General features: G+C 49.5%; 1 protein-coding gene across 1 annotated transcript in view; it reads right to left on the bottom strand.

Moving 5' to 3' along the window:
* Window positions 1–7356: 7356 nt before the first annotated feature.
* Window positions 7357–21444, bottom strand: part of CAPN11 (calpain 11) — a 30335-nt gene continuing 16247 nt past the window's right edge. Inside the window, exons 5-23 of the mRNA XM_003833229.5 lie at window positions 20853–20971; window positions 20200–20333; window positions 19887–20055; window positions 17132–17215; window positions 16945–17030; window positions 16631–16705; window positions 16288–16448; window positions 15865–16043; window positions 13662–13673; window positions 13129–13340; window positions 12793–12832; window positions 12630–12695; window positions 12487–12544; window positions 12295–12359; window positions 11971–12039; window positions 11105–11183; window positions 10889–11005; window positions 10361–10419; window positions 7357–10218 (exon numbers count right to left, since the gene is read on the bottom strand). Coding sequence (XP_003833277.2) covers window positions 10192–10218; window positions 10361–10419; window positions 10889–11005; window positions 11105–11183; window positions 11971–12039; window positions 12295–12359; window positions 12487–12544; window positions 12630–12695; window positions 12793–12832; window positions 13129–13340; window positions 13662–13673; window positions 15865–16043; window positions 16288–16448; window positions 16631–16705; window positions 16945–17030; window positions 17132–17215; window positions 19887–20055; window positions 20200–20333; window positions 20853–20971 — 1811 coding nt within the window. The 3' untranslated portion in view covers window positions 7357–10191. The remainder of the gene's footprint in view (window positions 10219–10360; window positions 10420–10888; window positions 11006–11104; window positions 11184–11970; window positions 12040–12294; window positions 12360–12486; window positions 12545–12629; window positions 12696–12792; window positions 12833–13128; window positions 13341–13661; window positions 13674–15864; window positions 16044–16287; window positions 16449–16630; window positions 16706–16944; window positions 17031–17131; window positions 17216–19886; window positions 20056–20199; window positions 20334–20852; window positions 20972–21444) is intronic.

The following is a 21444-nucleotide window of genomic DNA, read 5'->3' as shown; positions in this document are numbered from 1 at the left end:
GATCTGATAACATATATATCAAAGAACAGAAAATATTGGAATAGTTCTTTTTAAAGAGCTGCTACATTTTGAACATATCTCCAAGAAAGTGGGTACCTGCACAAAACTCTACCTATGGAAATTACTTTTTTTTTTTGGAGACGGAGTTTTGCTCTTGTCTCCCAGGCTGGAGTGCAAGGGCATGATCTCAGTTCACGGCAGCCTCTGCCTCCTGGGTTCAAGTGATTCTCTTGCCTCAGCCTTCCGAGTAGCTGGGATTACAGGTGTGTGCCTCCACGCCCGGCTAACTTTGTATTTTTAGTAGAGACAGGTTTTCACCATGTTTTGGCCAGACCAGTCTCGAACTCCTGACCTCAGGTGATCCACCAGCCTTGGCCTCCCAAAGTGCTGGGATTACAGGCATGAGTCACCGCGCCTGGCCAGAAATTACTGTTAGAGTTAGAATCATGCTAGAAGAGAGCGGCTGTGTGATTGGATTCATTTTAGGTGGAGAGGGCAGCTCTGAGACCAAATAATAGTAATAGTATTATTTCATAGAAAGACAATATGGGGTGATAGTTAAGCAAATGGACTCTGGAGCTATGCTGCCCACGTGCAAATCCCAGCTCCTCTACTGCCAGTGTGGAATCTTAGGCAAATAAGTCATTAGCCATTCTGTGCCTCAGTTCACTTTTCTGTGAAATGGAGCCAATTTGTTAGGATTAAGGGCATAATACAGGTTGAATGTTAGAATGGTACCTGGTATAGAAAACATGTCAGGTGCAGTGGCTCACACCTGTAATCCCAGCACTTTGGGATTACACCCAACCTGGGTGACAGAGCGAGACTCTATATGGAAAAAAAAAGAAAAAGAAAACATAACAATGTAAATATTCAATGACTAGTAGCACTCTTTGTTATATCCCATAGCTCATATTCATTTATCCTATTATTATTTACAAGTATATGGTTCAATTGGCCCTTATAATTTTCCCCTGAGTGTTCTCTTCCTTGACAGATGAGTAAACTGAAGTTCAGAGAGGGCCTCGGTGACAGAAAAGGGTGGTAGGAAGACAGTCAAGGTAAAAAAGTTTGCGCATCAGACCTGGGAGGGTTCCAATTCCAGCTGGGGCACTTTGGCCCTTAAGAGGCATCCTGGATGGAGAGCTTTGAAGTTCAAAATAGGAAGCGGTCACGTTAGCTGGGACCGCCATTGGTTGCTTTAGTCAACACACTCTTGTGCAGGCTCTCGAAGTACATCAGAGAAAAAGACAGTCCTGCTCTCAAGATATGGTCAGTAGGAGAGGCAGGAGGAAACAGGAAATTACAAGACAGAAAAAGAAATGGCCTGCACCTTAGGAGTCCAGGACACTTGGCCAAAGTGTGAAAAGTGAGAGCTGGCTTCCTGGAGGGTGGAGCTTTAACCCGAGGCCTGGAGGAGTGGCCAGAGAGAGAGGAGGGCTTCCAAGAAGAAAAGAGGGGGTGTCCTGGGAATGAAGAATGGGTAGAATGTGACAAACAGCCCCTCTATCCATGCTGTAGGGAGGGGGTTAGGGTCCAGGTGAGGAAGAATAGGAGCAGACGGGAGCCAGACAGTGGGGTGAATTCAGGAAATGCTTAGCGGACCTGAGGCGTCAGCCAGCCACAATGCTCAGGCGAGTCCTGGACGTCCTTCCTGGCTGTGTCACTTACAGAAACAGGGAAACCAGGACCCTTTTGGGCGATGAGGTGATGATCCATGTTCCCAACAGGATTCTGAAGCCCTGTGAAACCTAGCGTTTGACGTCTCTGGAGGGAGTGGATGGGGGGCAAGAGAAAAGTGGGTGGGGGAAGGGGGGTCAAGGAGAGAATGAAGCTGTTGTGGGGGTGAGCAGGATGGGAACTTGGAGATTCCCACGTCAGCACCTCATTCACCTTCCTTGGAAGACAGAATAAGCTCAGAGAGCTGTCCAACAGGTAGGAAAGTGCAGTTACAGACTCCCACAGGGATGGAGTCAGTTTAAGACAATTATTTTGTAATTACTTTGTAAATAAACACACACACACACACGCAAGCGTGCACACACACACACAGAGGCACTGATAAAGAGCAAGAAGAGGCCGGGTGCGGTGGCTCACACTTGTAATCCCAGCACTTTGGGAGGCTGAGGTGGGCAGATCACCTGAGGTCAGGAGTTCAAGACCAGCCTGGCCAACATGGAGAAACCCCGTCTCTACTAAAAAATGCAAAAATTAGCCGGGCATGGTGGCACGTGCCTGTAATACCAGCTACTCGGGAGGCTGAGATAGGAGAATCGCTTGAACCCAGGAGACAAAGGCTGCAGTGAGCCAAGATCCCGCAACTACATTCCAGCCTAGGAGACAGAGTGAGACTCTGTCTCAAAAAAAAAAAAATTATAAGAAAAAACAAAAACGGGCTGCGCACAGTGGCTCACGCCTGTAATCCCAGCACTTTGGGAGGCTGGGGGGAGCTGATCACCTGAGGTCAGGAGTTCGAGACCAGGCTGGCCAAGGTGGTGAAACCCCATCTCTACTAAAAATATAAAAGCCAGCCAGGCGTGGTGGTGGGCACCTGTAATCCCAGCTACTTGGGAGGCTGAGGCAGGAGAATCGCTTGAACATGGGAGGCAGAGGTTGCAGTGAGCCTAGATCACACTATTGCACTCCAGCTTGGGCAACAGGAGCAAAACTTTGTCTCGAAAAAGAAAAAGAAAAAGAAAAAAAATGTCCAGTACAAAAATGGGCAAGGACAAGAGGCTCAGGCAGGAGGATCACTTGAGCCCAGGCGTTCCAGGCTATAGTGCCTGATGACCCCCCCTGTAAATAGCTGCCATACTCCAGCCTGGCAACATAGTGAGACCTTTAAAAAATATATATATATATATATATATAAAATATGTAACTCTATATTCTTTGGGAACATATATATAACATATATGTTACATATAATATTATCTATATTTAATATATAACATACGTTATATATACACATATATGTAACATATATACCATATGTTATATATAATATATATTTCATATATATAACATATATGTTCCCAAAGAATATAAAGAGTTCATAGAAAATAAAATGCAAGCAAAAGCAAAAAATGAACAGTTGCTCAATCTCATTTGCTGTAAGAGAAATGCAAATTATGGCTATGCTGAGATACCATTTTTCTTCTACCAGATTAGAAATATGTAAAAACTTGCCCACACACGGTGTTTATGAGTCTGTAGGGGAAAACGGCAGTCTGTTATCTTGCTTGTGGGAGTACAAATTAGTATTACCCTTATAGAGGGGAATTTCCTTTTTTTTCAGAATTACTGATATACATACTCTTTAGCCCAATAATCCTACTTTTAGAAATTTATTGTATAAAAATATTTTACTGGGATAAAATAACATGTATAGTGTTATTTATTGCAGCACTATTTATAATAATGAAAGATTGGAAAAAACTGTCAACAAAGAACGGCTAAATAATGAGACTTTAATCCAGTGCAATACTATGCAGCTATAAAAAAAATAAGGAAGCTCTCGGCCAGGCACGGTGGCTTATGCCTGTAATCCTAGCACTTTGGGAGGCCGAGGCGAGCAGATCACTTGAGGTCAGGAGTTCAAGACCATTCCTGGCCAGCATGGTGAAACCCAGTCTCTACCAAAAATATAAAAAATTAGCCGGGCATGGTGGCGGGTGCCTGTAATCCCAGCTACTCGGGAGGCTGAGGCAGGATAATCGCTTGAACCCGGGAGGTGGAGGTTGCAGTGAACCGAGATGGCGCCATTGCACTCCAGCCTGGGCAACAAGAGCAAAACTCCAACTCAAAAAAAAAAAAAAAAGGAAGCTCTCTATATACTAATAGAAAAATATCTCCAAGATATATATTTTAAAATTGCTTTTAAAAATAAGCTAGCTATTGGGCTAGGCACAGTTGCTCATGCCTGTAATCTCAATACTTCGGGAGGTCAAGGCAAGAAGATCATTTGAGCCCAGGAGTTTGAGACCAGCCTGGGCAACATAGTGAGACTGTCTTTACAAAAAATTAAAAAAAAAAAAAGCTGGCCATGTTGGCGTGCACCCATAGTCCCAGCTACATGGCAGAGTGAGGCAGAAAGATCACCTGAGCCCAGGAGTTCAAGGATGCAGTGAGCCATGATTGTACCACTGCACTGCAGCCTGGGCGACAGAGGGAGACCCTGTGCCTAAACAAAACAAACAAAAAGCAACCACAAAAAAACAAAAGAAGCTAATGAGCTCATCCTGCTTTACTTTTTCTTCACTCAGCATCTTCTCAGGCTCTACAGCTGTGGCTGGGTGGCATCTAGTCTGCTGCTTCTGTTGCATGGCATTCCATGGTTTTCAAGCACATTTGGGACCCAATTTTCTCAGAGACCAGAGGATGAAGCTGCGAAGATATTCTGAGGGAGAAGAGAAGTGGGGTTGAGGCTGTTTCTCTGATGTAGCCTCATTCTTTGCAGTAAAAATGAAGGCTGTAGTGAGAGGTCTGGGGGAAATCAGGGCAGTGGGTGTGGAGAATGGCAGTCAGTCATCAGGAGAAGAAATCTAGCTTGCCACGTGGCCTCCATCGAGGTCAACCAGCATGAATCAGGAGGATGCAGGCAGCATGGTTTAGTGCCCATTCCCAGCAAAACTCAGCCACCTGGTTTTATGAGCAGAGGACTAAAAGGGACTAGAAAGTATGGGCTGCCTGCCTGTGGTTACAGGTCCCTTGGAGACAGCAAGGACATAGTGGGAATGGCCTCCCAGGGCACTAAGGCTGAGCTGGGATGGAGTTGCAGTGAAGTTGGATGGAAATGGAGCCTGAAGGGACTAGAAGAATGGTGTGCCTCATTTTCCAAATGTTAAATAACATTGTATATAGCCATTGCTAATAATATTTAATGCAAGCAAATGGTAAACACTAATGTCAAGGACTATTGTAAATCTAATATGCATCTTGCTTATTCAACTGTATGTCATAACCCTCATGCCATTTGTGTTATTTAGTTCAATGGCTTGATATTTTATTGTGTGTAACATCTAATGTGTATTTATTTATTTATTTTTGAGACAGAGTCTCCCTCTGTTGCCCAGGCTGGAATGCAGTGGTTTGATCAGAGTTCTCTGCAGCCTTGAACTCCTGGGCTCAAGCAATTTTCCTGCCTCAGCCTCCCGAGTAACTAGGACTACAGGCATGACCCACACCACTCCTGGCTATAACATGTTCACAATTGAAAATTTGTTTTTTTTTTTTTTTACTATTATAGATAATATCAAAGTTTTTTTAAAAAAGAATGATATGCCTAAGTGCTTCACTTTCATTATCGCAGTTGTCCATACAACAGCCCTCTGAGATAGGAATTGTCACCTCTAATTGACAGATTCAAAAGGACACTCTGTTAGAAAGGTAAAATAATTTGCCCAAAGACACATAGCTCGTGAATCTTCACCTTAAGCCACTATGCAAATTGTTGGGAAAAGAAAATAACTTTTATTTGGTGAGGTGGCAGGTGCCTGTAATCCAGCTTCTTGGGAGACTGAGGCCTGGGAATCGCTTGAACCCGGGAGGCGGAGGTTGCAGTGAGCTGAGATCGCGCCACTGAACTCCAGCCTGGGCGACAGAGAGAGACTCTGTCTCAAAAAAATAAAAATAAATAAAATAAAAATAACTTTTATCTGAGGAATGCAAATCCTTTTAATTATCAGACCCAGAGAGACAGTAACATGACACACAATTGCACCCTATACCCTGCACTCCCCTTTAAGTTATGTATTCATCTCTTGAAACTGCTTGCTATTTCTACAAGTAGCTATAAATTATCCTAATAATGGGACACCAGACACTATAGCCAATAACTAATCAATGTTATTTCTGAAAACCAGTGAGAATTCCTAACAAATAACTTTGTATCATTCCACTCACTGTCCTCCTTTTTTACCTTTCTTTTCTTTTCTTTTCTTTTTTGTTTTTTGAGACGGAGTCTCACGCTCTCACCCTGGCTGGAGTGCAATGGCGCAATCTCGGCTCACTGCAACCTCCATCTCCCGGGTTCAAGCAATTCTCCTGCCTCAGCCTCCCAAGTAGCTGGGATTACAGGTGCCCACCACCACACCTGGCTAATCTTTTGTATTTTTAGTAGAGACAGGGTTTCGCCATGTTGGGCAGGTTAGAACTCCTGACCTCGTGATCGGCCTGCCTCGGCCTCCCAAGGTGCTGGGATTACATGCATGAGCCACTATGCCCAGCCCTTTTTTACCTTTAAAAATGCATTTTGGGCCAGGCGCAGTGGCTCATGACTTTAATCTCAGCACTTTGGGAGGCTCGGGGGGGTGGGCGGTGGGGCAGATCACTTGAGGTCAGTAGTTTGAGGCTAACCTGGCCAACATGGTGAAACCCTGTGTCTACTAAAAATACAAAAATTAGCCATGCATGGTGATGTGCACCTGTAGTCCCAGCTACTCAGGAGGCTGAGGCAGGAGGATCACCTGAGCCCGGGAGGCAGAGGTTATAGTAAGCCAAAACTGTGCCACTGCACTCCAGCCGGGTGACAAAGAGAGGCCCTGACAGACACACACACACACACACACACACACACACCCCAAAACAAAACAAAACAAAAACCTTTTTGTTTTTTCAGACAAGGCCTCGCTCCGTCACCCAGGCAGGAGTGCAGTGGCATGATCACATTTCACTGCAGCCTCGACCTCCTGGACTCAAGTGATCCTCCCACTTCAGCTCCCCACACAGCTGGGACCACAGGTGTGCGCCACCAGTCCTGGCTAACTTTTTCTTTTCTTTTTTTGAGATAGTCTCACTCTGTCACCCAGGCTGGAGTGCAGTGGCACAATCTCAGCTCACTGCAACCTCCGCCTCCCGGGTTCAAGCGATTCTTATGCCTCAGCCTCCCGAGTAGCTGAGACTACAGCCGTGTGCCACCACGCCTGGCTATTTTTTGTATTTTTAGTAGAGATGGGGTTTCACCATGTTGGCCAGGCTGGTCTTGAATTTCTGGCCTCAAGTGATCTGCCCACCTCAGCCTCACAAAGTGCTGGGGTTATAGGTGTGAGCCACTGTACCCAGCCTAAAAATCCACTTGTAACTGCTGCTAATCGGGATGTATATTCAGAATAATTTGAATCTATTCTCCAGGGTTACAATCCTTAAGTTTAGCCCAAATAAACTCTCTACTTATGTGAAGTTTGCTTCATTTTATGTTTACAGAGTGTTCGTGAGTAACCAGCTTTGTTACAAACCGGAAGGGATAGTCCTGATTTGAGAGTTTTCTGCTTCCTTTCCATCCTGGCTTGAAGTTGGCAGCATTTCACCCTAGGCCATGGAACAAGAGGTGGGGTCAGCATCTTCCTAGGGTTCCCAGAACCAATCGGGACTGCCCGGGACCTCTCAGAGTCTCAAAGGACCTGCTAGGTTTTTGTTTTTAAAAGATGGAGTCTCCCTGTGTTGCCCAGGCTGGTCTCAAACTCCTCAGCCTCCCGAGTAGCTGGGATTACAGGCATGCGCCACCATGCCCAGCATGGACCTGTTAGCTTGAGGCTCTCACTGACCTCTCCCTGCTGTCTCTGGGGACTTTTGCTCATCACTCAGAGAAGCTCTGTGGAGAGCAGGTGGTGGCTGCCATCTCTTAGAGAGAGAGGGAGGACGACAAGTGGGAGAACAGTCTTTCAAAGAGGCTCCAAAGAGAGTGTGACCTATTCTTTCAGGCAGGACTGGAGACGGAGAGGAAGCAGGGAGGGCTGACAGGACAGGAAACGATTCCTCTGAAGGCGGTGTGGGGTGGTGATAATGGAGGGAAGGCGGCTTTATATCCAGGCAGACTAGCTTTAGTCTTTGAAGTCACAAAGAAGGCAGGGGCCAGGGCTGGTGCAGACAATCAGTCACCAGATTAAGGAAGATCAGAATCCCACCTGCCTCACTAAGCACACAAGGGCTGGGTTTAGTGCATGTGGAAGGAAGCTAGCGACCCCAGGAAGCTGCACAGGTACACAGAGACAGGAAGGGTTTAGCTTCATTGGGGATGACAGATCTCTAATCTAGGGGAAGTTGGCGGCGCTGTCTCTACCTGAGAGGCTGAGAAGCGCATGTGCTTGGGCTCCAGTGTCCCTGCCAGAAACCAGAAGGGGAGGCTGTGGAGGGCTCTCGAAGGATAGGAGGAGAAGTGCAGTTTAGGGGCTGCTGTGAGTGGCCTGGGTGTTCTCACTACTGCAGGGGGCTGGGGCTGGGGTTGGGGTGTGGGCACCTGGGACAGAGACCCCGAGGTCAAAAACAGGTGGACCCAGAAATAAGTGTTTCTTCCATGCCTCCTGCAAGGACAGTAGCTTGACAGGCAACAAATTTCTTTTTTTTTTTTTAATTTTCTTTTTAATTCTCAGCAAGGCAAGTTACTTCTATATAGAAGGGTGCGCCCTTATAGATGGAACAATGGTGAGCACACATTTGGACAAGGGAGGGGAAGGGGTTCTTATCCCTGATGCACGTGGCCCCTGCTGCTGTGTCGTTCCCCTATTGGCTAGGGTTAGACCGCACAGACTAAACTAATTCTGATTGACTAATTTAAAGAGACTGACAGGGTGAGTGCTTTGGTGGGAGTCAGGGCAGAGCAGGTAGCACGTGATTGGAATAAGTTAGGGTGGAGCAGGTGATCGGAATGAGTCAGGGTGGAATAGGTAATTGAAAAGGTTGCTTTACGAGGAAGTGAAGTTTAAAAATAGAAGGCAAAGAATTGAACATACTGACATATTAATTCTTTGAAAAGAAATTTAGAACTCATATCTAACAATCCCTCCCCTTGTATTTCCTTACAGCTTTCTTTTCATACTTTTTTTTTTTTTTTTAACATGTCTTGGCTTAGTTGCTTTGCTTGATTTTCTAAAAGAAGAAGCTTCTCTGGATAAGGTGGAGGATAGTTAAGGGGGGTTTTAGTAAGTGGACAGGCAACAAATTTCTAACAATAATAATAATGATTTGAATCTGAACACCTTTAAGGCAGGAATGAGTTCACCTATTGCCACAGTCCTCAGCCTTCCCAGTCCCACACCAGGAGGATTTGTTCATTTATTTATTTAATTTGTTTTTGAGACAGAGTCTTGCTCTGTCACCCAGGCTGGAGTGAAGTGGTATGATCTTGTCTCACTGCAACCTCCACCCCCCAGGTTCAAGCAGTTCTCCTGCCTCAGCCTCCCAAGTAGCTGGGATTATAGGCGCGTGCCACTACGCCCAGCTAAGTTTTGTATTTTTAGCAGAGACAGCGTTTTGCCATGTTGGCCAGGGTGGTCTCAAACTCCTGACCTCAGGTGATCCACCTGCCTTGGCCTCCCAGAGTGCTGGGATTACAGGCGTGAGCCACCGCGCCCGGCAGGTTCGTTCATTTATGTGACCTGCTGGCTGCAGGTGTCAGATTTTTAACCTTTGAGGCTCCTGCAGTGCCACCTTTGGGGACCCCAGTTTGAAGCAGCAGATGAGAGTCCTGCCAGCCCTGGCTCAGCCCCCGTAGAGGCGCTCCACCATAGGGCACACCACACAGTTCTTCACAGGGAGGGACTTGTGTGCTTAGCATCTGGCACTGCCCATAAACGCCAACTATGGCCTCTAGTTATTGTGACAACTGCACATTTCTATATGCTCCCTATCACCCTTGGCTGAGAGCTACCCAATCCTTTGGTCCTGGGTAAGTGACTTCCACCCTCGCCAGTCTTTTCTTGGCATAAAAACACAGAGACATGGAAGCCAATGGCATGTGCTATTTATTAGAATAGTATCCACAGATGGGGAGGAAAACAGAGGCTGTGCCAGGATGGGTGGTCAGCAGGTAGGTGTGAGCAGGACAGCAAGCATGGAGGGTAAGAAACGGGCTACAAGTCCCTTCCCTATTCTTGGCCTCCCCAGCCAGGGGGACCCTGGGGAAGCATCAACTACTCTTTAGTAAAATATACTCTGAGAGAGCGATGGTGGGAGAAAGCCAGCCATCAGAAGCCGGGTTGGGGAAAAAAGAGAAAGCCTCTGAGCTGGGGGAGTGGGCACGGAGGTCCCACTGCTGCAGTAAACACGGCACCTGGGACCCAGGCACTGCCACCTGGAGCCCATTTCATCAGCAGAGACCGGAGAGCTGAGGGCTACAAGAAGCACCCCACCCTCCTGGGCTAGAACCTTGCTGCTGCTGCTGCTGGTAGAGATGACCAGGCTCCTACAGCGCCTCTATCCCCACATGGTCATCTGCAGCCACTGTGGAGACAGGAAGCAGATCCCAGGGTGGGAAGAGACGGGGGCAGGATGCTGGCCCAGGGACATCAGAGCTGGGTGGGGGTGGGGTTGAGGGGCAGGCAGGTGCAATCATGCAGATTCCTTCCCACCCTTCTCCAAGTACCTGTTCCAGGTTCAAGCAAATATGGCCAGTATTCTTGGGGTCCATGGTTAGAAAGAATGCTGCGTTACAGAGGAAGCGGGGGAGAGGGGCTGAGTGCTAAGTCAGTGTTCCGAAAGAACCACTCCCAACTAGGTAGGAAGGGGCGACACCAGGTGTTCCTGGCTGTTCCCCACATAAATCCCCTAGCCAAGTGGGGAATTAATGATAGCAACTCACATAGCCTCACCAGAAGCCAGGCCCAGTTCTGATTGCCTTCCATAGACTAACTGGTTTAACCTGCACCTCAGTCCTTTGAGGGCAGTACTATTATTATCCACATTCTAAAGAGGAGGGAATGGAGGCACAGAAAGTTTAAGTGACTTGCTCAAGTCACCTCTGCCAGCAAGTGGCGGAGCTGGGCTTTGAACCCATTTCATGTGTGCCTTGTAAGGGGGAGGGGATCTGGAGCAGCACCCATCAGCGTGGGTGTTTGGGAAAGGGCCCGCGGCCCCTGGCCCAGGCTGGGGAGTGGGTAGATGCCTAACTCACTGAACATGGTCTTTAGCCTCAGGAAACAGCTGATGAAGCTGTCAAAGTCTATGATCAGGTCATCATCTGCATACCTGGCCACCAGGACCTGCATTACCTTGTTGTTCAGCTTGATGCCTGAGAGAGAGAGAGAGAAGTGGGGAGGGGAAAAGTCTGGGCCTCTGGACACTGCCATCCTCTTCCCTGCCCCAAGGCCCACTCCTGACCCTTGGCCACCTGCTTTCTCAATAGCCAGGCGCATCTCATAGGAGTTCAAGGTGCCTGAATGGTCCTGGTCACACTCTCTGAAGATGTCCTGAAGAGACAGACAGATATGGTAGGGCCACGTGCATGGCATGGTGGTTGAAATAATGAAATACTGAGGCCGGGCGTGGTGGCTCATGCCTGTAATCCCAGCACTTTGAAAGGCCGAGGCAGGCGGATCATCTGAGGTCAGGAGTTTGAGACCAGCCTGGCCAACATGACGAAACCCCGTCTCTAATGAAAATACAAAAATTAGCTGGGTGTGGTGGTGCATGCCTGTAATCCCAGCTAGTCAGGAGGCTGAGGCAGGAGGCGGAGGTTACAGTAAGCAGAGATCGCACCACTGCACTCCAGCCTGGGCGACAGAGTGAGATTCCGTCTCAAAAAAAAAAAAGAAAGAAATACTTTAGGACAGTTGGCTCACAGCAGTGGCCTAAGACCCCATGCCCCCCTCCAACCCTGGCCCACTCCTGATATTCCTATCATCTGGTGACCTAAGGGTTAATTCCAAGCATGGGTTGTCGGGGGGCACTGGTGCCCTGCCCAGCGCTCTTTGTGTGCATCCTTCATGACTAGATGATACCTAAGCTATACTTGTTATAAAATATTTTGACTGGGTAATATGCCACACACACACACACACACACACAGACCCTTTTCGTGTGTGTGTGGTGTGGTTGTGTCTGTATGTGAGTGTATGTGTGTGTGTGAGTGTGGTGTGGTTGGGTGTGTGTGTGTGTGTGGTTAGGGCTTGGGTTCTAGCTTCCCCTCATTAGTTCCATCTCTCCTAAGACCCTCTTTTCCTCACCCCTGGAGGCTGCCCCTTTAGTGCCCCTTACCATCCATTTCTTGAGTTTTTTCCACAGGATCTTGAACTCTAGAAGCCCCAGCTTGCCAGAGCCATCTTTCTGGAAGGTGGTCAAGGACATCAGAGAAGGGAGTGAAGAAGGCATCCCAGGGGATAGGGAAGCAGCGGGGGTTCCTGAGGGGACACACAAGCCCTGGGGTTCCGGTACTGTAGCAGCCAGAAGAACTGGCATCTTCTGCTACCCCAGAGCCTAATCCCCATCAGGGAGGAGGATGTGGCTGGCCCAGGGTGGCCATCTCTGGGCCAGGCTTGTGGGCAGGGGACAGGGCCAAGAGAGCACTGGACAGGAGGATACATCCATGAGGTTGATCATGCAGCGGCAAGCATCCAGGCCAAAGCCCTTGGTCTTGAAGCTTTTGACTGTGAGGAAGGGAAGGGGTAGAAAGGAGAGACAGGGTAAATGAGGTATCGTGGGGGCACTGGGAGTGATCAAGAGGGGCACAAAATATGGGGGAGGGGTCGTGTGCAGCAGGAGCGGAAGACTCACATTTGATGGCTATCCTGTTGAGCAGCCTCTGGAGCTCATACACCCCTATCTCCTTGCCCTAGGAAGGGGAACTGTGAACCCCACTCGGGCCCCTCCAGCCCCTCATCCCCCTCCCGTCAGCCCTCCGCCCATGGCCTGCTCACCTCTCCTGCCACTATCTTAAACAAATGTAGGAAGTCCTGGTCCATGTCATCCTCAGAGACCTTTTCCTGGGGGCCGGGGAGCAGGAAAGGGACCTGGTCAGAAAACTTCTTTCACAGGCCCAGGAGCTTCCTTCCAACCCCCAGCCCTACAGTCTCCCCTCACCTCTTGGAGTTGCTCAGCATAGTTGACTTCATCCAATTCCCTGGGCAAAATGATTGAAAGCTCAAGAGTTACCAGGGGGAGGGAGGTGGGGGTTTCAGTGGGGTGCTCTGGGGGTCATGTCACATCTTTGAAGCAATATAGGGCAGCTCCATGGAATATGGGTTCTAGTTCTAGTTCTGGTTCTGCCACTAACTGGGACTTCACCTTCTCATGCCTCAGTTTCCCTGACTGTAAAATAGGGACAAAGTGAGGGAGGACCCGACAGCAGCTCCCTGAGCTTGATATCCTGCAGCTCTTGGGTGGCGGGCCTTGGAGCAGTGAGCTGCAGCCCCTTACCATGACTCGCTGTGCTTCTCGGTGAAGACCCGAAGCAGGAAGTCAGCATCTCTGTGTGGCTCAAAGGTGGAGGGAATAATGATATATTCCCCCGGAGGCAGCCGGAGTTGGCTGCTCACCTCCCGTGAGTTGGCAAAGATCTCTGAGAAGCCGTGGTCCTGATACTTCGTGAAGAATTCCTTCTTCAAGTGGACATCCTGAATGTTCTGAAACTATATGCATCCTGGAAGTGGGTACAGGACTGGCATGGGAGGTTAGGGAGGGAGGGTCCCCCAGGGTGAACAGCCTGGCCGGGCAGGGTTGGAGGTAGGTGCCACCACCAACTGACCTGGCCTGGACACCATCTAAGTGGCCTGCAACTCCAACAGGGTCTCTTCCTTTCCCGACCCCTACCAGCCCTGAAGAGGGCTGGAATCCTAACCCAGTGACCCCCAGAGCCTCTCGCCAAATTCCACCCTTTGCCAATCCACTTGCAGCCAGGGGTGGAGTGGGTATGTGTCCAGGAACAAGCCCCACATCTTTATCTTCTGTACCTCTTTTGGGACCTGGGAAGGGAAGAAAGAGGAGAGTCAGATCTCTAGGGTGGTGAAGGGCCTCAGGCCTTCAGAAGCCAAGTGGGATGTGTATAGTGTGTGTCTGTGTGTGTGTGTGTTGTTGGAGGGGTATTAAGGGCACTGGGATACTGGTGGTGGAGTGGGGCACGGGCTCTGACAGTTCAAAGGTCCTGGCATTAACAATCCCTCTGCTGCAGAGGTGGGAGGATTGCTTGAGCTGGAGGTCAAGGCTGCAGTGAGTCACGATCATGTCACTGCCCTCCAGCCTGGGCAATAGAGTGAGACCCTGTCTCCAAAAAAAAAAAAATTCCTTCAGCTTTGGATAGGAAAGTACAGTTTATGCAAGGTAGATTTTTATCATTCCAGGTTAAGGGAAGGAAACAGAATCCCAAAGATGTGAGGTGATTTGTCCAACCTCAGATGGCTGAAAAGTGAAAGGGTTAGGATAAAAATCTAGGACAGTGTTTTGCTTTTCCGTGGAACACTCATATCCTGCAGGAAGTGAATAGAAGATTACTAAAATTGAGGATCGAGGACAAATAAGTTTGTAAAAATGTGAGTTAAACCAAGTTAAACAGGTTGCTCTATTGCAGAGGTGGCTTATCAGCACCTCAGTGTGCTTGTGTGCACCGGAGAGCTCAGGCTGCAGTAGTCTTTCCTGAGCTTTTTTAACCTTGAAGATATCTTTGAGACAGGGTCTCACTCTGCGCCCAGGCTGAAGAGCAGTGGTGCGATCATGGCTTGCCGCAGCTTCGACCTCCTGAGCTCAAGTTATCCTCTCACCTCAGCTTCTCGAGTAGCTGGGACCACAGGTGTGTGCCACCATGCCCGGCTAAATTTTTTTTTTTTTTTTTTTTATCGAGACAGGGTCTTGCTGTGTTGCCCAGGCTGGTGTTAAATTCTCTGGGCATCCTCCAAGTGATCCTCCCACCTCGGCCTCTCAAAGTGCTGGGATAACAGGCATGAGCCACCTCCCCCAGCAAAAATGTTATCCTGAGGCACCAGTCTGTTAGCCTGGTGGACTAATGGCCCTAAGAGTAGGGCAAGGCTTGTGTCTGTTTTGCTCACTATTGAACCCCTGGAGACTGGACAGGGGCCTGGCACACAGTAGATGCTCCATAAATACTTGCTTATATAAGGGAATGCAAGTGAATGAACAACATTCTTTTGGAGAATGTGGAGAATTTTGCAAAGCATGGTTTGGCTTGGGAAATGCTTATCAGGGCTTTCTCTTGGCTCCTGGAGTGAGTACTGCTGGTGGGGCAGACAAGGGGGATGGATTGTCAGGCGGGGCGTGTGGAAAAGTCTCAGAGCGCCTGGGAATCAGGACACAGGCTTGGCCTCTGACCCTTGGATGTGTGAGCTTGGGCAAGTGACTTCATGTCTCTGGCCCGCAGGCTCCTTCCGCTTCCTTAAAGGCATTAGTAGTTAGTATTCCTAAGACCTTTGGAACAATGCCTGGCACAAAGGATAAAATCTGTGAAGAGAAAACTGCCGGCTCTGGCTTGAAAAGCACAAAGCACCATTCAAGAGTCAGGGCTCAGCCTGGGCAACATAGTGAGACCCTATCTTACAAAAAATTAAAAAAACTAGCAGGACAATCGCCTGTAGTCCTAGCTAGTCAGGAGGCTGAGGTGGAAGGATTGCTTGAGCCTGGGAGGTCAGGGCTGCTGTGAGCCGTAATCACGCCACTGCATTCCAACCTGGGCAACAGATTGAGATCCTGTCTTTAAAAAAAAAATCAGGGCTGTGAAGCCTGTTGGAGCCTGTCCCTCTCCCAGGCAGGAAGTGGCCCTGGGGAGAAAGGAGTGAGGCCAGGCAGCCGGGTGTGGTGGCTCACACCTGTAATTCCAACACTTTGGGAGGCCGAGACAGGCAGATTACCTGAGGTCATGAGTTCCAGACCAGCCTAGCCAACATGGTGAAACCCTGTCTCTACTAAAAATACAAAAATTAGCTGGGCATGGTGGTGCATGTCTGTAATCCAGCTACTGGGAAGGCTGAGGCACGAGAATCACTTGAACTGGGGAGGCGGAGGTTGCAGTGAATGGAGATTGTGCCACTGCACTCCAACCTGGGCAACAGAGTGAGACTCTGTCTCGAAAAAAAAAAAAGAAAGAAAGAAAGGAGTGAGGTCAGGTGAGGGAGAGTGAGTGGCCGGGGAGACCAGCCAGGCACCCACCGAGTAGAGGACAAAGCCAATGGTCTGCAGCTGGGCTCCCTGCTGCCGTGCATGCCGCCAGTTCTTCTGCATTAGGGCCACCAGGCAGGTGCAGACCACAACATTGCCCTCTGCGTCATCCTCTGGGTCATCCCCCTCAGGAAGAGAGATCTTAAACTGGGGGTTGGTCCAGAACGTGCCTGTGGCGGAAGTGGGTCAGCATGGTTATACGGGGGCTTCCCTTGGCCACGCCCTTCCCAGGGTGGACCGAGCTTCCCCAGCCACACTGGAGCTGTCTCCTCCACAGGGGCTGTGAAATCTGACTAACCCTTGACCTCATGGACCCTGACTCCGGTGACTCATGCCCCAGGTCTGGTTTCATGGTGAGCCGTGGCCCATCCTTCACTCCCTGCACACCCCCTCCCCTCTCACCCCCTCACCCACCAGGGTGGTTCCTGCAGCCCCCTGCGGAGCTGCCTCTGCGCCAGCTGCCCTCGTAGAAGGTGGTGTGCCAGTAGCTCTTGTAGTCCCCAGAGAGTGTATCAGGCGTGAGGTTGCAGATCTCCAGGAGCGTGAAGTTGTTCAGGAAATCTTGGTAGGACATCCTGTGGTGGGGTGGGGGTGGAGCCCGTCAGCAGCACACTTGCATCCTCAGTTCCCTCTCCCTGAACCACCCCCCACAACCACCCCAAGCCTCCCCATCCAAGGCACAGAGAGGAGCGGAGCAGGGAGATGAAGGACCAGGGCCTGGGGTGGTGGTAAGAAGCCCACCCCAAGCCACACTGACCAGAACTCCCCGTCCTCCGTCTTGTGCAGCAGCTGCATCTGGATGTCTGAGGCCACCTCTTCCCACTCCCTGGCACTGGAGCAGAGATGGGCGGTGGAAGGAGAGGGGCAGAGGTCACGTGGCACCTCTTTCCTCTCCAGGGGACTGCCTCTTCCCTGAATGTCTGCCTGCTGGGGTGCGGAGCTAGATGGAGAATCTAGAGGGAGGAGCTTTGCCCTGTTGTACAGGTTGTTCTAGATGGGACACCAGTCGGTCCACCTGGCACCGCCTGCTGTATCCTCCGACCACCCCTCACCTGGGTTGGGGACACCTACCTGTCACTCCAAGCTCCATTCCACTCAATCCGGCCCCAGGGATTCCGGATCCGAATCAGTGTTTCCATTTTGCCTCTGTAGTGGACCTGGGTGGGCGGGGGTGGTTAAAGGTCAGAGTTATGGGGTCAGGGAGACGTTCTCCTCCTTCTCAGGGTCCTCGGGGTAGGGCGCATTTCTCAGGACTCACATCCTGAAGGCCAGTCACAGAGTAAGCGTGCCCTCTCACCAGCATCTTGTCAGTCATGGATTCCAGTTCACTATCACTGGTGACCTACAGAACAGAGAGGGAGGGAGAGCATGGAGGGCATGGAGGGCATGGAGGACCTGGACTGGGCACCCAAAGGAAGGGGCGAGCTCTCCAGGTTAATTTTTTTAAACTAAACTTTTAAATTATTATCATTATTTTGAAATAATTGCAGATTCACATGCAATTGTAACAAATAATACAGAGAAATCCCATGTATCCCATACTCAGGTTCCCCCAGTGGTAACATCTAGCAAAACTACAGTGAAATATCAAAACTAGACCGTTTTAAAAATTGTTATTATTATTATTTATTATTATTTGAGACAGAGCTTCGCTCTTGTTGCTCTTGGAGTGCAGTGGTGAGATCTCGGCTCACTGCAACCTCTGCCTCGCAGGTTCAAGTGATTCTCCTGCCTCAGACTCCCAAGTAGCTGGGATTACAGGCGCCCGCCACCACGCCTGGCTAATTTTTTGTATTTTTAGTATAGATGGGGTTTTACCATGTTGGCCAGGCTGGTCTCGAACTCCTGACCTCAGGTGATCCGCCCACCTCGGCTTCCCAAAGTGCTGGGATTACAAGCATGAGCCACCGCACCCGGCTTTATTATTATTTTTGAGACAGGGTCTCGCTGTGTCACCCAGGCTGGAGTGCGGTGGTGTGATCTCGGTTCACTGCAGCCTCAACCTCCCAGGTTCAAACGAGCCTCTCACCTCAGCCTCCTGAGTAGCTGGGACTACAGGCTCTTGCCACCATGCCCAGCTAATTTTTGTATTTTTAGTAGAGATTGGGTCTTGCCATGTTGCCCAGGCTTGTCTCAAACTTCTGAGCTCAAGCAATCTGTCCACCTCAGCCTCCCAAAGTGCTGGGATTGCAGGTGTGAGGCACCGTGCCCAGCCCAGAATGCTGATATGGATGCAATCTGTAAACCTTATACAGATTTCCCCAGTTTTACAAGAGCTCACTTTTGTGTGCTTTTGTATGCAATTCCATTATGTGTAGTTTCATGTAGCCACCACCACTGTCAAGATATAGAACATTTCTATCACCACAAGCATCCCTTGAGTCGCCCTTTTATAACCAAACCCATCTCTTCTCATGACTCCCCCTCCCTAAACCCTGGCAACCACTCATCTGTTCTTAATTTGTATTATTTTGTCATTTCAAGAATGTCATTTAAGGCCAGGCACAGTGGCTCACACCCGCAATCCCAGCACTTTGGGAGGCCAAGGCAGGCGGATCACCTGAGGTCAGGAGTTCAAGACCAGTCTGGCCAACATGGTGAAACCCCGTCTCTACTAAAAATACAAAACTTAGCCATGCATGGCAGCAGGTGCCTGCAATCCCAGCTACTCAGGAGGGTGAGGGAGGAAAATCTCTTGAACCCAGGAGGTGGATGTTGCAGTGAAACGAGATCGCATCACTGCACTCCAGCCTGGGTGACAGAGTGAGACTCTGTCTCAAAAAAAAAAAAAAAGAATATCGTGAATCATGCAGTGTGTAACCACCTTTGGAGGGGATTGTCTTTTTTTTTTTTCTTTTTTCTCAGCTAATTAATTTTTTTTTTTTTTTTTGGTAGAGATGAGGTCTCACTATATTTCTTAGGCTGGTCTTGAACACCTGGGTTCAAGCAATTCTCCCACCTCAGCCTCCCAAAGTGTTGGAATTACAGGCATGAGCCACTGCACCTGGCTAGGGTTGGCTTTTTTCATTCAGCATAATTCCCCTGAGATCTGTCCTAGTTTCTCTGAGTATCAATAGTTTGTTCTTTTTTATTGCTAAGTAGTATTCCACGGTGTGTAATAAACAGTTTGTTTAACCATTTACTCATTGAAGGACATCTAGGTTGTTTCCTGTTTCGGGGCTATAATGAATAAAGTTGCTGTAAACATTTGTGTACAAACATTTTTGGAGACATGTCTTCATTTCTCTGGGATAAATGCCAAGAATGCAGGGTCATATGTAGCACCCTGGGTTCATGTATTTTGTCGAGCAAATGTTGGTTGGGTGCCTATTGCATGCTGGGCTCCTTCCTAAGTTCCAGGGTCCAGCAGTGAATGAGACAAAGAAGGTCACTGCCCTCATGGAATGTGAGTACTATCTGGAGAAGATGGGCTATGAGTGAAAACATAGATAAGTAAGATAATTTCAGGTCACAATAAATGTTGGGGAGAAAGTAAAAACCAGATAGAAAGTAAACAGGGCTGGCCGGGCACCGTGGCTCATGCCTGTAATCCCAGCACTATGGGAGGCCGAGGTGGGTGGATCAGTTGAGGTCAGGAGTTCGAGACCAGCCTGGCCAACATGACAAAACCCCTTCTCTACTAAAAATACAAAAAACTACGCAGGCATGGTGGCACACGGCTGTAATCCCAGCTCCTTGGGAGGCTGAGGCAGGAGAATCACTTGAATCCAGGAGGTGGAGGTTGCAGTGAGCCGAGATCTTGCCACTGCACTCCAGCCTGGGAGACAGAATGAGACCCTGTCTCAAAAAAACAAAACAAAACAAAAAACAAAAAGAAAGTAAATAGGGTGGGGATGGCGACTTTAGACGGGGAGGTAGGGAAGGCTAGTCTGGGGAAAGGGCAGTTGAACTGAATGAGAAGGTGCTGGCCATGCAAATACTGGGGGAAGAGCCTTTTGGGTGACAGCAACAGCAGGTGCAAAGGCCCTGAGGTGGGACCATGCTTTGCTTACTTCAATGGAGCAACCCATGAGGGAGGATCGCTCCACGGCCTTCCTAAGGAGCCTGAGCAGGTTCTGAGGGGGCCTCTGGAGTTGGAAGCTCTGGGCCACGCCTCCTGTGAAGTCCTCAAGGCCCTCCATGGTACTGCCCCCTGACAATGCTTCATAGGACCCACTCAGCCTGTGGGCACAGAGAAGGCACTGTTGGGCTCTAGGATGGAGGTGAGGGGAGGGAGGGATGTCCTGCTACCCCCTCCCCTCCCCCTGATTCCAGCTGTCCAGACAGAGGCAAGGCAAGCCCCCTTCCTCAGCTCCCAGCACTCACTTGGCATACGCCTTCTCCAGCAGGGCACTCCAGAACTCACTGCGTTCGGTTGAGTGCACAAACACCAGCTTGTCATTCTTTGTGGGCAGCCGGTCATCTACCACCACGTTCACCCACTGTCCAAACTGCCAAATCTGTGGGTAGCAAACACACACCCCTTGCGTGGGAACCCTATCATCAGGCGCCTCCTAGTGGCCAGACCTGATGACACGCCAGTGTCAGAGGCTCCACTCTCCAGAATCACTGAATAGAGAGGGAAAGGCAACCCAAAGCCTGAGCCCGGCCCCGCCTCCTCTCCAGCTTCTGCCACGGTCTCCAGAGGGGAATTTGTCCACACGTTGCTAAGTCAAAGGGGCAGATTACAAAAATTATGTGACAGAGACTACCAGTGTCACACACACCCACACACACAGTGGAGAGGAAGAGAAGGAGAAGGGAGAAAGAGCCACAAATTGCTAACAACTATTTTCTTTGGGGACTTAAAAAATTAGCTTACATGATTTCTTTGGTGGGCAGATATTTCTCTGATAATTAGCCCAAAACCCACCCTAATAAATGCTATTTTTCAAAAGGAAAGAAGGTAAACTTCAAAGCATATATGATTCTTCCCCCGCCCCCCACAAAGCCACAGTGGCTCTCACACTGTCCTTCACCTGAAAATGGAAGATGCCAGCATAGTTTTTCTTGAAGCTCTGTCCTCTGGGCACCACGCGGTATAGCAGTTTGGGGCAGGTGGTAAGGGAGCCGATGGCAGCCAGCAGCCAGCAGTCCCCTGGAAAGACAGGCAGGGCTTTGCCACCCCTGAGCAACCCCATATGTGTGGGTGGGCCTCAGAATCCAAGGCCTAGGGGAGCAGGAACTTGACCCTGTACCCCATTCTCACCCCCCCGGCAGAGAGGCACCCTCCCTCAGCCCTCCCACTAAAGAATGTTCAGGAAGGAGGTAAACAGGGAGAAACTGAAGGCAGAGAGACTCTAGTAAGGTGAGTTTCTGTACATTTTCTTTTTTGAGTCAGTGTCTTGCTGTGTCACCCAGGCTGGAGTGCAATAGCATGATCTCAGCTCACCGCAACCTCTGCCTCCTGGGTTCGAGCGATTCTCCCGTCTCAGCCTCCTGAGTAGCTGGGACCACAGGGGCCTGCCACCCCACCTGGCTAATTTTTGCATATTTAGTAGAGATGGGGTTTCACCATGTTGGCCACGCTGGTCTTAAACTCCTGGCCTCAAGAGATCTGCCAGCCTTGGC

The sequence above is a fragment of the Pan paniscus genome, chromosome 5 (genome assembly GCF_029289425.2).
Source record: "Pan paniscus chromosome 5, NHGRI_mPanPan1-v2.0_pri, whole genome shotgun sequence".
NCBI lineage: Eukaryota > Metazoa > Chordata > Mammalia > Primates > Hominidae > Pan > Pan paniscus.
The sequence above is the reverse complement of the archived record's forward strand: the minus strand, read 5'-3'. Positions and strand labels throughout refer to the sequence as shown.